At 43.6% G+C, this 11069-nt stretch overlaps 1 protein-coding gene across 2 annotated transcripts; it reads left to right on the top strand.

Annotated features, from left to right (window-relative positions):
- The first annotated feature begins 209 nt into the window (after positions 1-209).
- HSD17B2 (hydroxysteroid 17-beta dehydrogenase 2) lies at positions 210-10740 on the top strand. 2 transcript variants are annotated; one of them, XM_080552483.1, is made up of 5 exons: positions 210-439; positions 5239-5451; positions 5752-5937; positions 8173-8310; positions 9355-10740. In XM_080552483.1, exons 1-5 carry the CDS (start codon positions 358-360, stop codon positions 9711-9713), a joined length of 978 nt encoding a protein of 325 aa, XP_080408609.1. In that variant the 5' UTR covers positions 210-357; the 3' UTR covers positions 9714-10740. The 2 variants fall into 2 exon arrangements, with proteins under 2 accessions (XP_080408609.1, XP_080408608.1); XM_080552482.1 differs by lacking the exon at positions 210-439 and adding an exon at positions 570-910.
- The last annotated feature ends 329 nt before the right edge of the window (positions 10741-11069 follow it).

The raw sequence follows: 11069 nt of genomic DNA, 5'->3' as shown, positions 1-11069 counted from the left end.
GGGTATCGAACCGGTGATTCCTGCCTAAGCAGAGGTTAATGTCACCACTAGTGGTCAGCTGAGGAGTCCACCTCAGGTGTGTTAAATGTCATTGTTTAACAAACTGCCTTCCGTGGCAGGCCAGCACCCACCGTTCCCATTTCCCCTGCCGCCTGAGCCGGGTGCTCGTTTTTGTCACTGCCCATCAAAACCAAGTCCCCTGAAACTACACCCAAAGTTTTTAGGCAGGGCATTCCAACAGTTCCCACAAAGGAAGCATTTTTTTGTTTGTTTGTTTTTGTAACCTCTCTGGGGAAATGTATTTAAAGCATACAGCGGTTGCATTTTTTCCTAAAGCCAGTGCTTCATTCCTACATCATGTCCATTCCCGCTGCTGTCAATCATTACCCAGCTGGCACGTTATTCGGAAGGTGGAGCTGTCAGGCAGAAGGAATAAAAGGTAAGGAAAAGCAGAAGGCTCCTGCTCCTTGCAGATGCCAAGGGTAAGTGAGATTATGTCAAACCTTTAAACCGAGTCCCCTCTCTCGCCCCACCCCCTGGCCCTGCTCCTATATTACCGGGCTGCAGCGAGCAGCACCTGCTTTGCCCTGTGGAGGTGAGGTGGGCTGCTCGTGCCTGCTTCTTGCCCAGGCGATGCATGCTCTCGCTGCCAGCCCTTTGGGATGGCTCTGCATGGGCGTCGCTGTGATTTTTGGGGCCACCGTGCTCCGCATGGTCAAGAGGAGCCTGGTGGAGAAAGGCAGCGTGCTGGTCTGGAGCCTGCTGCCTGCCTCGCTGGGGCTGCTGTGCGGGGCTGCGCTGGGGGCTTGCGGGGGGCTGCTGGCATTCTGCGGCGCGTGCCTCGTCTCCTCCGCATACCTGGGTGGCACGGCGCCACTGCCCGTGGGTGACAAAGCCGTGCTCGTCACAGGTAAGGCGCTGCGGGAAGCGAAGACCGGGCTTTTCTCAGAGGTGCGTTGGAAAACTTTGCGTTCTCGGGTCAGGAATCTATGAAACGTGTGCTCCCGGGGGTTTTGCTTTTTTCTTCTCTTGATTTATTTGCTTTTCCAGAAATGTCTTAAAAAAACTTTTTTTTTCCCTTTCCCTGGTGAAGAAGTGCTCTGAAATTAAGTAGAAAAGCATCTTAATAGATGCCATTTTTTTTAAGTGTCTCATTTAATCTTTACAAGTAGCTTTTTAGATATGCTTGTGAAAATAACTGGTTGAAAAAAAAAAAAAGCACAAGAATACTTATGATGGTCTAATTTTTTAGGAGAGACATTAATTTCTGGAAGCCCTCAGCATACTACACTCATACGTTACTTTTGTTTACTTGAATTTACTGCAATAGGTACTGGCGTACAGTTATCTTTTGATGTGCGCATTTACATAGTACACGCTGTGTATATCATGCCTATATTTCAAGACACCAGGTTGGTGCCATCTCTTTGAAATGAGGTATGAAATCGTTTGGGAGTGAGTAATTTTTCTCACTGGAAATGAAAGTTCAGAGCTAATGAATTCACTCTCTGTATTAACACCCTGATCTACTCAAAACCCACTTTTGGTTTGCAGGGATGGCATTTTTGTAGTTTTATGGCTTTCCTCCTGCTTCTTCTGAAACTTTAAATGTTGCTGTGTTAATCAAACCTTTGAATTGGAGTGCCTACCTACTCGTTCTTGCACTAACTTGTTCTTTTTTTTTTTTGTTGTTTTATTTTCCATTTTCCCCTCTGAAAAGCTGAGTTAAGTTGCTTTGGATTATATAGCTATTTATTGCAGTATCTCATTTTGCTTTATGGAAATGATTTAAATCTCCCCAGCAGGCATTGCTATGGGGATTAAACACAAAACTTAAGGGAGGAGAGGATGAGCAGCAAGCTCTCCCCTCGCAGTCAGCGGGGTTTTTCTGTGCAGGTGGCTGGGACAAAGATGGGCATCACGCGTGGGAAGGGAGAGCCTCTGTGCCTCTCCACTGGGCAGGCACCGGGCTCACGCTTAAAAAAGGCAGGAGGATGCCTGAGTGCAAGCCTGCTCTTCAGTGGTTCTTTGGGAGAACACAAAAACCCAAATAAGCTCTTCTTTTGGAGCTTATTTATTCCAGAGAACTGGAGTTAGGGCAATACCAGGGAGTGAAGAACACTAAGTTACATTGCAGCAAGTGAATGTTTTCTTTGTACCTGTGCTGCAACTGTCCTGAAGAAATGCAAGTTTGGACACCTCTGGCAGCTGACACAACTGAAGAGGCTCATCTCAGTCTTTCTTTGATTCCAGGCTGGTATGCAGTCAATCAAACACTCCATCAATTGAAATGAAGGTTTTACTCAACACATTTCTCTGTTAAATTGCTCTGTCTGCAGTGCTCATCCTCTTACTGACAGCAAGGTGTGTGTGGCAGCGTGCACACAGGTGCAGGGCGCCTTTCCATCAATTTTTTTTGTCATTTGTCTCCAATTTAGACAAGTCTTGAGGCAGCTATTTCATGGGAAATGGTGATTTTTTTCCTCCCCTCTGCGCCCCCCCCCCCCCGTTTCAGCCCTGCATGGTTGAGGAATGCTGCTGTGCTCAGAGCAGCTGCCACATATCTATCACTCATGAGACGGCTGCCTATGGCCAGGGGATGGAGCAACCTCTGTGCTCATCTGTCTGGGCTTTGTCAAACTTTTTTCTGGTCCTCTCTGGATGGCCCTTGTACAGCTGCTGCTACGCGTTATTTTTTTTTTTAATTCAACGGAGCACCACAACTAGGAAAAACTGCCCAATTGTCAAAAAGCTTTTTCGCATGAGTAACTCTGGGTGTGTGAGCAGTCTGAAAGTTGTTGATGAATAGTTTCATTAATCTTCTTGGTGGGAGTGAGTGCTTCATTGTCCTCAAATGCGGTCTTGAGCGTGCAGGTGCGTTATGCTTTCTATGCCTTGATGGTCTTGACAGCCAGCATCTCTAAAAACAAAAACATCATGCAGATGCAAAGTAGCAGGGACTATAAAATTCTTGCTTCAGTTATTCTGTGTTCAGTGGGCAAACTCCTCCAGTTACCTTGGAGTTTCCATTCCTGGTGTGTGACTTGGTGTCTCTGATGCTCGGTGCTGAGTTGCCAATGGATTCTCAGCGATGACTCAGTTGCAGTCCGTACTGATTTGCCTTTCTTCAATAAATCTTCAAATGGTTCGCAAATGGTCATTTTATATGTGGGGAGGAAATCTAATCCTTCTGTACAGGGGGACCTAACTAAAGCTGAAAGGAGCTGATGCTGTTTGAACTTTGAGTTGAAAGGTAGTTTCTCTGGACATCAATAACAGGTCTGGAACTCAAATCAGATTTGATTTTGATAAAAGCTGGGGATGAACCCAGCAGCAGGCACAAATAAACATTGATTTTCTCTCCTCAGGGCTGCTACACCTGTCCCTGGTTCTTAAGCACTCTGCCGCTTTCTCAGTTAAAGCTGTGTTGTAGGGCTTTTCCTTATGGAATATATAGTTTCATGTCTGAATACTTACTGGGAAGCACAAAAGGGGAAGGATTTGATCCAGAAATTCGCTTCTCACTAAAAGGGGAAGACATTCCACCCCCATGCCCAGAAATCCATCATGTCTTTAGGATCTCTGCAGGCCTCCTCATGTTTTCTAGGGAATTCCAAGAATGTAGGATTGTTCGTCTCTTCTCTTCCAGGCCAGGGCTGTAAGAAGTGAGGCATGATGTATACTGCAGTCTGGTGCATCTTCAACGAACTGTAGATTTCAAAAATGCCCCAGAGCAATTTTTTTTAAGAAGGGATTAAACAGAGCATGAGTAATTTGTTTCAACATCTTGCACTTATTGATTGAGGCATTTAGTACATATTTCTCTCAAGTCACCTGGAATTAATTTTTTCATCTATCGGGACTGAAGTCCTAGATAGAAGACAAAACCCAGAAGTGAAGATCTAGCATGAATTAAGATGAGTCTCTTTGGCAATCAAATTCTACTGACTAAGGATTTTGGGTGTAGGAGCTGGCCTGCCAATAATGATTATAATATCCCTCTACGTGTGCTGGAATCATAAATTAACCCTTTACCTTTCTGGTGAGGTTACATAGGGAGTCTTGTGGCCCTTCCACAAATGAAGAAATGGCTTAAAAAAAAAAAGCTGATAAAAGTCCCATCCCTTTGTCCCACAGTCAGGTTTCCACCCATGCTGCAGATGAGTTTGGAAGTTGAGCATTTATGTAAGAAATGGCTATTACAGGAGGTAGCCAAACCCTGGTATAATTCCACAGATATTGCATGTCAGCACACAGGAGCTTTTTTGCAGCAGAGGAGGGTACAGTGCGGTACTGTGGGACATGCTGTTACATCTCCTCTTCATGATGTGAAAATCACATCCATTCCTTAACCTCTTCATTTCCCTCCGGACCTTGTCTCCTGCAAAACTGTTGCAGCAGTGTCCCTATAAATTCCCTTCCCGTCTTCAGAGTCTTATGTCACTTCACTGGGAGTCTTGGTAGGAAGATGGATGAGTTGCTTCCTCCCTTGGTAAGAATCTTCTCTGTAGATGGGTAGAATGGAAAATATAGTTAAGAAATACATCAGGAAACCTTAGAAGTTTCTTAAGATAGTGGCAGCAAAATATCTCATCAAAGGTGACATGAAAACCTGTGAATCAACAGACTTACTTGTTAAATATTTATAATTTTTCCCTGGTGGGAGAAGTTGGGTGATCATGGTTATTGCTGTGCACTTGCTTTAGTGGTGCTTCATGTGTTTGGCAGTTCATTGCTTTATAGGTAAATATAAAAATTTGCAAGATAAAGGTTGGGAATAAGTCTGATGCAAGTGAATTTCTGTCAATTCCAATGCCATATAATTGCTTTGTCCAGCTGAAATCTTATGTTAAGATATATTTTTTTCCTTTTATATTTTTCCTAGATACTTTTATTTTCAGGTTTCAGCCTGAATATTTGTATTAAACCAGTCTGCGGTTTTATTTCTTTTGTATGCATGGAGTAAGTCTTAAGATCTCTCAGTGGGAGCATGAGCTGATGCCCCCAGCTCTGAGCAGAGGAGGTCTGCTAGCTTTTGCTAAACAGGCAAAGGACCAGCTCCTCACACCTATGAATCCCAACCTTCCTTCCTACCCTTATATATTTCAGTGACTTCCTTTCATCCTCTTTTTGGTTACATGCGTGTGTTTCCAATGAGTGCCTCTCTGTCCCTCTGTTTTAGTGGTGATGATGGTTTGGGGCAGACTGACTTTTCACGTGTCTTTTTGATTCTTTCAGGAAGCGACACTGGGATTGGACACGCGCTGGCTAAGTACCTGGATAACTTAGGTTTTGTTGTGTTTGCTGGGGTTTTGAATAAGGACGGCCCTGGAGCTGAGGACCTGAGGCAGACCTGTTCTCAGAGGCTTTCTCTCCTGCAGCTGGATGTAACCAATCCCACCCAAGTCAAGGAAGCCTATCTACAAGTCTCGGAGAAGGTGCAAAATACAGGTACAGCTTTTACGCTGATATATGGGGGTACTAATGTACCTATTTACAAGACATCTCTTACCTGTTGGCCCCATTCTGTCCTGTGTATGTCTGTGGGCAGCCAGGGAATTTGCTTTGATGGCTCCTGCTTTTGTAGACACAGGAAAAACAGTGATGACTGCTTGGGGAGGGGGTACCGTGTATCTATAGTTACAGATCATCTCTGCTTTGATCTGGAGGCACCATCCAGCTCATCACTTTAACCTTAATGGAGCTGGTATCCTGCTGTCATAACAGCCACGTGCTTTCTCCTCTTCCCAGGGCTCTGGGGAGTTGTGAACAATGCAGGCATCCTGGGCTTCCCTGCTGATGGTGAGCTGCTCCCCATGAGTGTGTACAGGCAGTGCATGGAGGTGAACTTCTTCGGGGCCGTGGAGGTGTCCAAGACCTTCTTACCATTACTTCGGAAGTCCCAGGGGAGGCTGGTTAACATGTCCAGCATGGCAGGTGAGCTGAGCTAAAGCACCAGGTAAGTTTCTGGTGCAAAAGGAAAAGCAATCAACTTTCTTGGCATAAATGCTAGGGAAGGTGTGGTCAGTCTTGTTTGTACATATGCCTATGGAGTTAGGATCTAGCTAATAAGTGTAGGTTTTGCTTTGGGAGGCTGTTTCCAGAAATCAGTCCTTAAAAAAAGAAGAGTTTAATATGGTTAAAAATACACTGCTCTGTAAAGAACATAAAATTCAGATCTTGTATTCTACGTGCAGTGAGGGATAGCTCTGATTTTTCCAAACACATAGGTGGTTAAAAAAAAAAAACAAACCACAAACCAACACAGTTGTTTGTAGAACACATTCCAGCAGAAATTTGCAAACACCTCAGTTTGCACATCACTGAACCATACTGTGGAGATGTCTGAACACAATCTGATTTATGTAAAACCAGGTATTCTTCCATTTGGGTTGGTTACAGCTAAAGGCTCAATTCAACTATTCCCCCCCCCCCCCCCCCCCCCCCGCCCCCCCATACATTGAGTTAAAAATTGGAGTGTAAATGTGTTTTCTGTAAGTTCATGATATTTGCCATTTGTAAGCAGAGACCATTTGTAACTGTTAACAACAAGTATTAGAAGTTTCATTTGGGCAGCAAAGAATGTCTATTTATATTTCTTTAAAAATATTTTGGTAATCTTATTAAAAATACTTTATCCTAATGTTTTTAGGATTATCATTTTGCTAAGAATTGATTTTATTAATGAAAATATTAAGTGTTTAATATGCTTTTCAGTTTTACCCTATAAATTGGATCCTGTATTTACTAAATATGTATGCCTTCGTGACATAGCCTTCTATTCTAGGAGGACAGCTGAGAGACTGAGACATAGGAAAAAAGTAATGACAGTATCTGTTAGACAACAGCCGAGGAGCAAAAATGCTCCTTTGAAAATGAGACCTACTAGAAGCAGGATGTTGTGATGCTGGAAGGTTTTTTTTTTTTTGAAAGACCTCTTAAGGAGTTACTATATCATCTGCTTCCCAGATCTCTCTTCCCTGTCTGTTTGGACCCTCTTTTCTGTGCAGGTGGTGTCCACTCGAATCCTGCTGTATTGCTGAGGTGACTTGTACAGGTGTTACTTTGTGCTCATGGCTTATGTTGAGGATGTAGTCTCAGCCTAGTTTTGACACTGCCGTCTTCAGTCTTTAAGTCCCAAGAAGGTTTTTGTACCTGTACACCTGTGTTTATGGTTCACTGCCAATACTTTAAAAAAAATTAAAAAACTCAGGACTGACTTATGAGAGGGACCATTCTGGTACTGCTCTGCCCATCAGCCCTTGCAAGCAGAGACAGAGGACAGATCTCTGTTTTCTTTGAGCACCCAAGCGAAGCTTGCATTTTAGGTGTTTTGAGGCAGATGTCTTAATTCTTGGTGTGAGTCCCCAAGCTGTCTTGCAGGGATAAACAGAGCTTCTCTGTGCTAAATAATTTGCTATTACAGGAGCTGGTAATGACATTGCTTAAACTATAGAAGTTCACACAGATGTTCTGAATTGAGTAAATAGCTTCCTCTTAATGTGGGGTCTGAGGGTCCTTTGGTAAAACATTAGCAGAAAAGTTGGTCTTGTTGTGCTGAACCTATTCCTGCCTGTGTAGAACTAATTTAACTGGACAGGAGGTTAGTCTGACCTCAGAGGGAAAGCATATGTGATTCAATTGGCTCAAACCAATTGAAACTCAAACTTTTCAGATGCATACAGAAGAAAAATTAACATATGGTTGGCCTGACATCTTCAAAGGGAAGATTCTGTGTGTGAAGCTCCTGTGGTAAATGCGTTGCTGCAGTACAAAACCCAACAAATGGCACCAGTGGCTTACCAGAAAATTCCCCTATATTGAAATGTTTTCTTTCAAGTTTCATGTACATTAAGATGAAAGTGTTATTTTGAAATGGGAACTTGGTAAGTTGCAGCAGTTTTTACCCTTGGATGCAATACACTACATATTTTCTGCCATAGAAAGTATCTTACAAGGTGTTACTGATCATAACTGCTATAAGCAAGTGCTAATTTACAACTCACACTTTTTTTAACCTCTAGGAAGAAATGATTCCCTCACTGACTTGTCTCTAACCTCAGTGAGAGCCACATAATTCTGGTTGCGTTATAATCTTCTATCTAAATCACCAAAATAAAGGCTTGAAAAGAGCAGACATTGAGCTTTATCATGTTTATATTGCTCCTGCAGGAGGCATTCCGCTACCGAGGTATGCTGCGTACGGTGCGTCAAAGGCAGCTCTGTCCATGTTTTCTGGAGTAATGAGGCAGGAGCTTTCCAAATGGGGAATCAAAGTTGCTGCCATTCATCCATCAGGCTTCAGAACAGGTTGGTGTTTGACATTTTGGATTGTTTATGCTTTCTCTCTTTTCCTGAATTCCAGGATCCTCAAACAGAGCCCTGAATGATTCTCAAACTCTTTTCCATTCCTCATGTTGACTATGGAAATTAAGATCTGTTTTTTTTTTTAATTGAATGTTGCTCCCCTCCAGGTCACTTACTTGCTCTTGACGTTACTCTACATAATTCCTGAGATTTCCTCTCTGCTCCTTCCCTTGCTCCCCTCCTGCTGCTTACTCTTCCAAATCCTCCTTTTCCTTCCCCCATTGCTCTGAACCTTTTCTGTAGAGCCTGTCCATGTTACTCATCTCCTCCAACACCCACTGCCTGTGCCCACCCAGTAGCAAGGTGGGTGTCACACAGGTCCCCGTTCTGTGGATGTGTCTGGCAGCAACCTGAGGACAACAAAGTCCCAGCGCTGCTTACTTAAAGTCCTGTTAATTCAGAGACAATTCCTATGTCAGCGAAAAGCAAAATAGATACCTTTTCCATAAAACCTCTCTCCCTTGAGTGCCTCCCTGCATAGTTCCTGTAGGGCCATGATGAAAATGGGGGGGAAATTTTGATTTTCTTTTTAACAGGCCCAGTACAAGCCTCATCCTTCATGAAACTGCTTGTTGAAATATCAATGTATCCCTCATGAGAGGGGCATTTGACCAATCCAAGTTAACCTTGTCTTAGTTTGCCCACTTCTTTCTTCTGTCAATGACATCTGTTAACAAATACTGATTAGAAATACCCATAAAATGAGTGAGGACAGAATGGAAAGGGAGGGGAAAAAAGATACCGATGCCTTTTTCAGTAGGGTTGGTAACAGAACCCCATGCCCTTTGTCTAGTCTGTGCTTCATTATTTTTCTTTTCTTGGTAAGAGCAGTTGTAACTAACCAGGAGCTTTGTATGTTCTTCGTTCCTCCAGTTTAGAACAACTGAGTCGGGGCTTGGTGGTGGGACCAGCTTATCAGCTACTACTCATGGATTAATTTCACTTAACCTCAAACTCACTTGCTATCCCATGCCATTGCTGCCGCAGGTATACAAGGCACATCCGAGCTGTGGGTCAAGCAAGAAAAGGAGCTGGTGGAGCACCTCCCAGCGGACGTGAGGCAGGACTATGGCGAGGACTACCTGCTGGGGCTGAAGAGCTACCTCCCGCAGATACCTGCGTACTGCGACGCCGACCTCTCCCCGGTGCTGAGCTCCATCCTGCACGCCTTGCTGGCCAGGCGGCCCCACAGCTTGTACACCCCTGGCAGAGGGGCTTACGTGCTCCTCTGCATTTTCTGCTACTTCCCTCTCTGGTTATATGACTTTTTCATTAGTAAGTTGATGAGCGTTGAGTCTGTCCCAAGGGCACTGAGAACACTGGAGGCTGAAAACAAGGATCTCTAAGGTATCCATCAGCATTTATCGCGCTTGATGAGATAAATGGGGGAAAACTCTATTTTAAGACACTATTATTTATTGTACTGTCTTTGGTAAATTGAATTTGTGCTGCCCTGTGAGTGGAGGGAAATATTTTGTGTTAAGAATAGTGTTCAGGAAAAGTGGTAAATAAACAGAAATGGGAAATTATTCCCAGGCATGGCCTATGTGGAGGAGCTGCAATGTTTCCCTGATGTCCTGGTATCCTGCCTTCAGTGTGAGATCTCATGAGGTTGTATAGATCCTGTCTGCTTCAAAAGGCACTACCGACACATGGACAGATGTCTAACCTGTGTGTTTTTCTAAGCAGATCTTTGAATCCACAACCTTCTTAAACATTTGATAGGAATATGCATCGTCGTCTTTTATAAACGTTTAATGTGAATACTTCTTAACGTAGCTTCAGCCTAATGCTCCTTTTTTTTCCTGGTTCTGTTCCTGTTGGACCTGAGAAACAATTGATCCTTTTTTAACCCCAACTTTTGTGAAGTATAATCGTCTGATGTATCCTCTTTGCTGTACCAATCAACATAAATTTGTTGAGGAAAAATGAACAAAGACTGATCTTCACCAAGCAGCCAACCATTTCCTTCCTACAGTATTATAAAAAATGATAGTAAGTTTATTGGCTGCTAATCTGATATCATTGTCTTGGTCATTCTGTGTTTTGTCTGTATGTGCTTGTACTTCATTTGTAATCCCCAGTGAACTCTGATTTCACTGCTGTTTTTTGTACAATTCTGTATTCAGTTTTGGGTTTATGGAGAATTCCACTTTGGAAATCCTCCTGTCCTGTATATTGTTGTTGTTTTTGCAGCTGAGGCAGTCTCTATTAGATTTTGACATCCTTTAAGGAAAACGAGGCTAGAAATGTTTTTCACCCAGAAAGTCTGAGACTATTTCAATTTTCCTGCCCATTTCTTCCTTTATTTACTTCACAAAACTTTTTATTTGTCAGCAAAGTTGCATAATAAAAAAATATTTAGAAGCTGGATTGTTCTGACTTCTGTTGTTCTGATTTTGACAATTTGCCCTTTTGGGGATGAGCACTACAGCCAGCGAGGCTGCTCCCCTCCCTTCTGGGGCTGATCCTCTTCTTGCAGGAGAGCAGTGAGGAGGATGGCAGCACAGGGCCTCTTCTCTGGGGAAGAGGTGACAGCACAGCAGTCAGTACCACTTTTTAGGATGGAAAGCAATCCCAAAGGGTTCGAAGAAGGCTTGTTGTGAGCTGGAAGGAAAGATGGGTGTGGAGGTAGGGGGGTGTTGGGTGTGGAGAGCCCTCCAGGGCTGCTCACAGCATGCAGGGAGGCAACTTCTGTGGTA

This window comes from Anser brachyrhynchus (genome assembly GCF_964034855.1).
Source record: "Anser brachyrhynchus genome assembly, chromosome: 12".
NCBI lineage: Eukaryota > Metazoa > Chordata > Aves > Anseriformes > Anatidae > Anser > Anser brachyrhynchus.
Note: the sequence above shows the minus strand (reverse complement) of the source record. Positions and strands in the feature narration are given on the sequence as shown.

What these genes read in the sequence shown, in the direction of transcription:
- HSD17B2 (XM_080552482.1), top strand. Translation starts at nt 634, where the DNA reads ATGCATGCTCTCGCTGCCAGCCCTTTGGGATGGCTCTGCATGGGCGTC. An exon ending in CAAAGCCGTGCTCGTCACAG is followed by an intron (nt 911 to 5,238) that starts GTAAGGCGCTGC and finishes TGATTCTTTCAG; the next exon opens with GAAGCGACACTGGGATTGGA. An exon ending in GGAGAAGGTGCAAAATACAG is followed by an intron (nt 5,452 to 5,751) that starts GTACAGCTTTTA and finishes TCCTCTTCCCAG; the next exon opens with GGCTCTGGGGAGTTGTGAAC.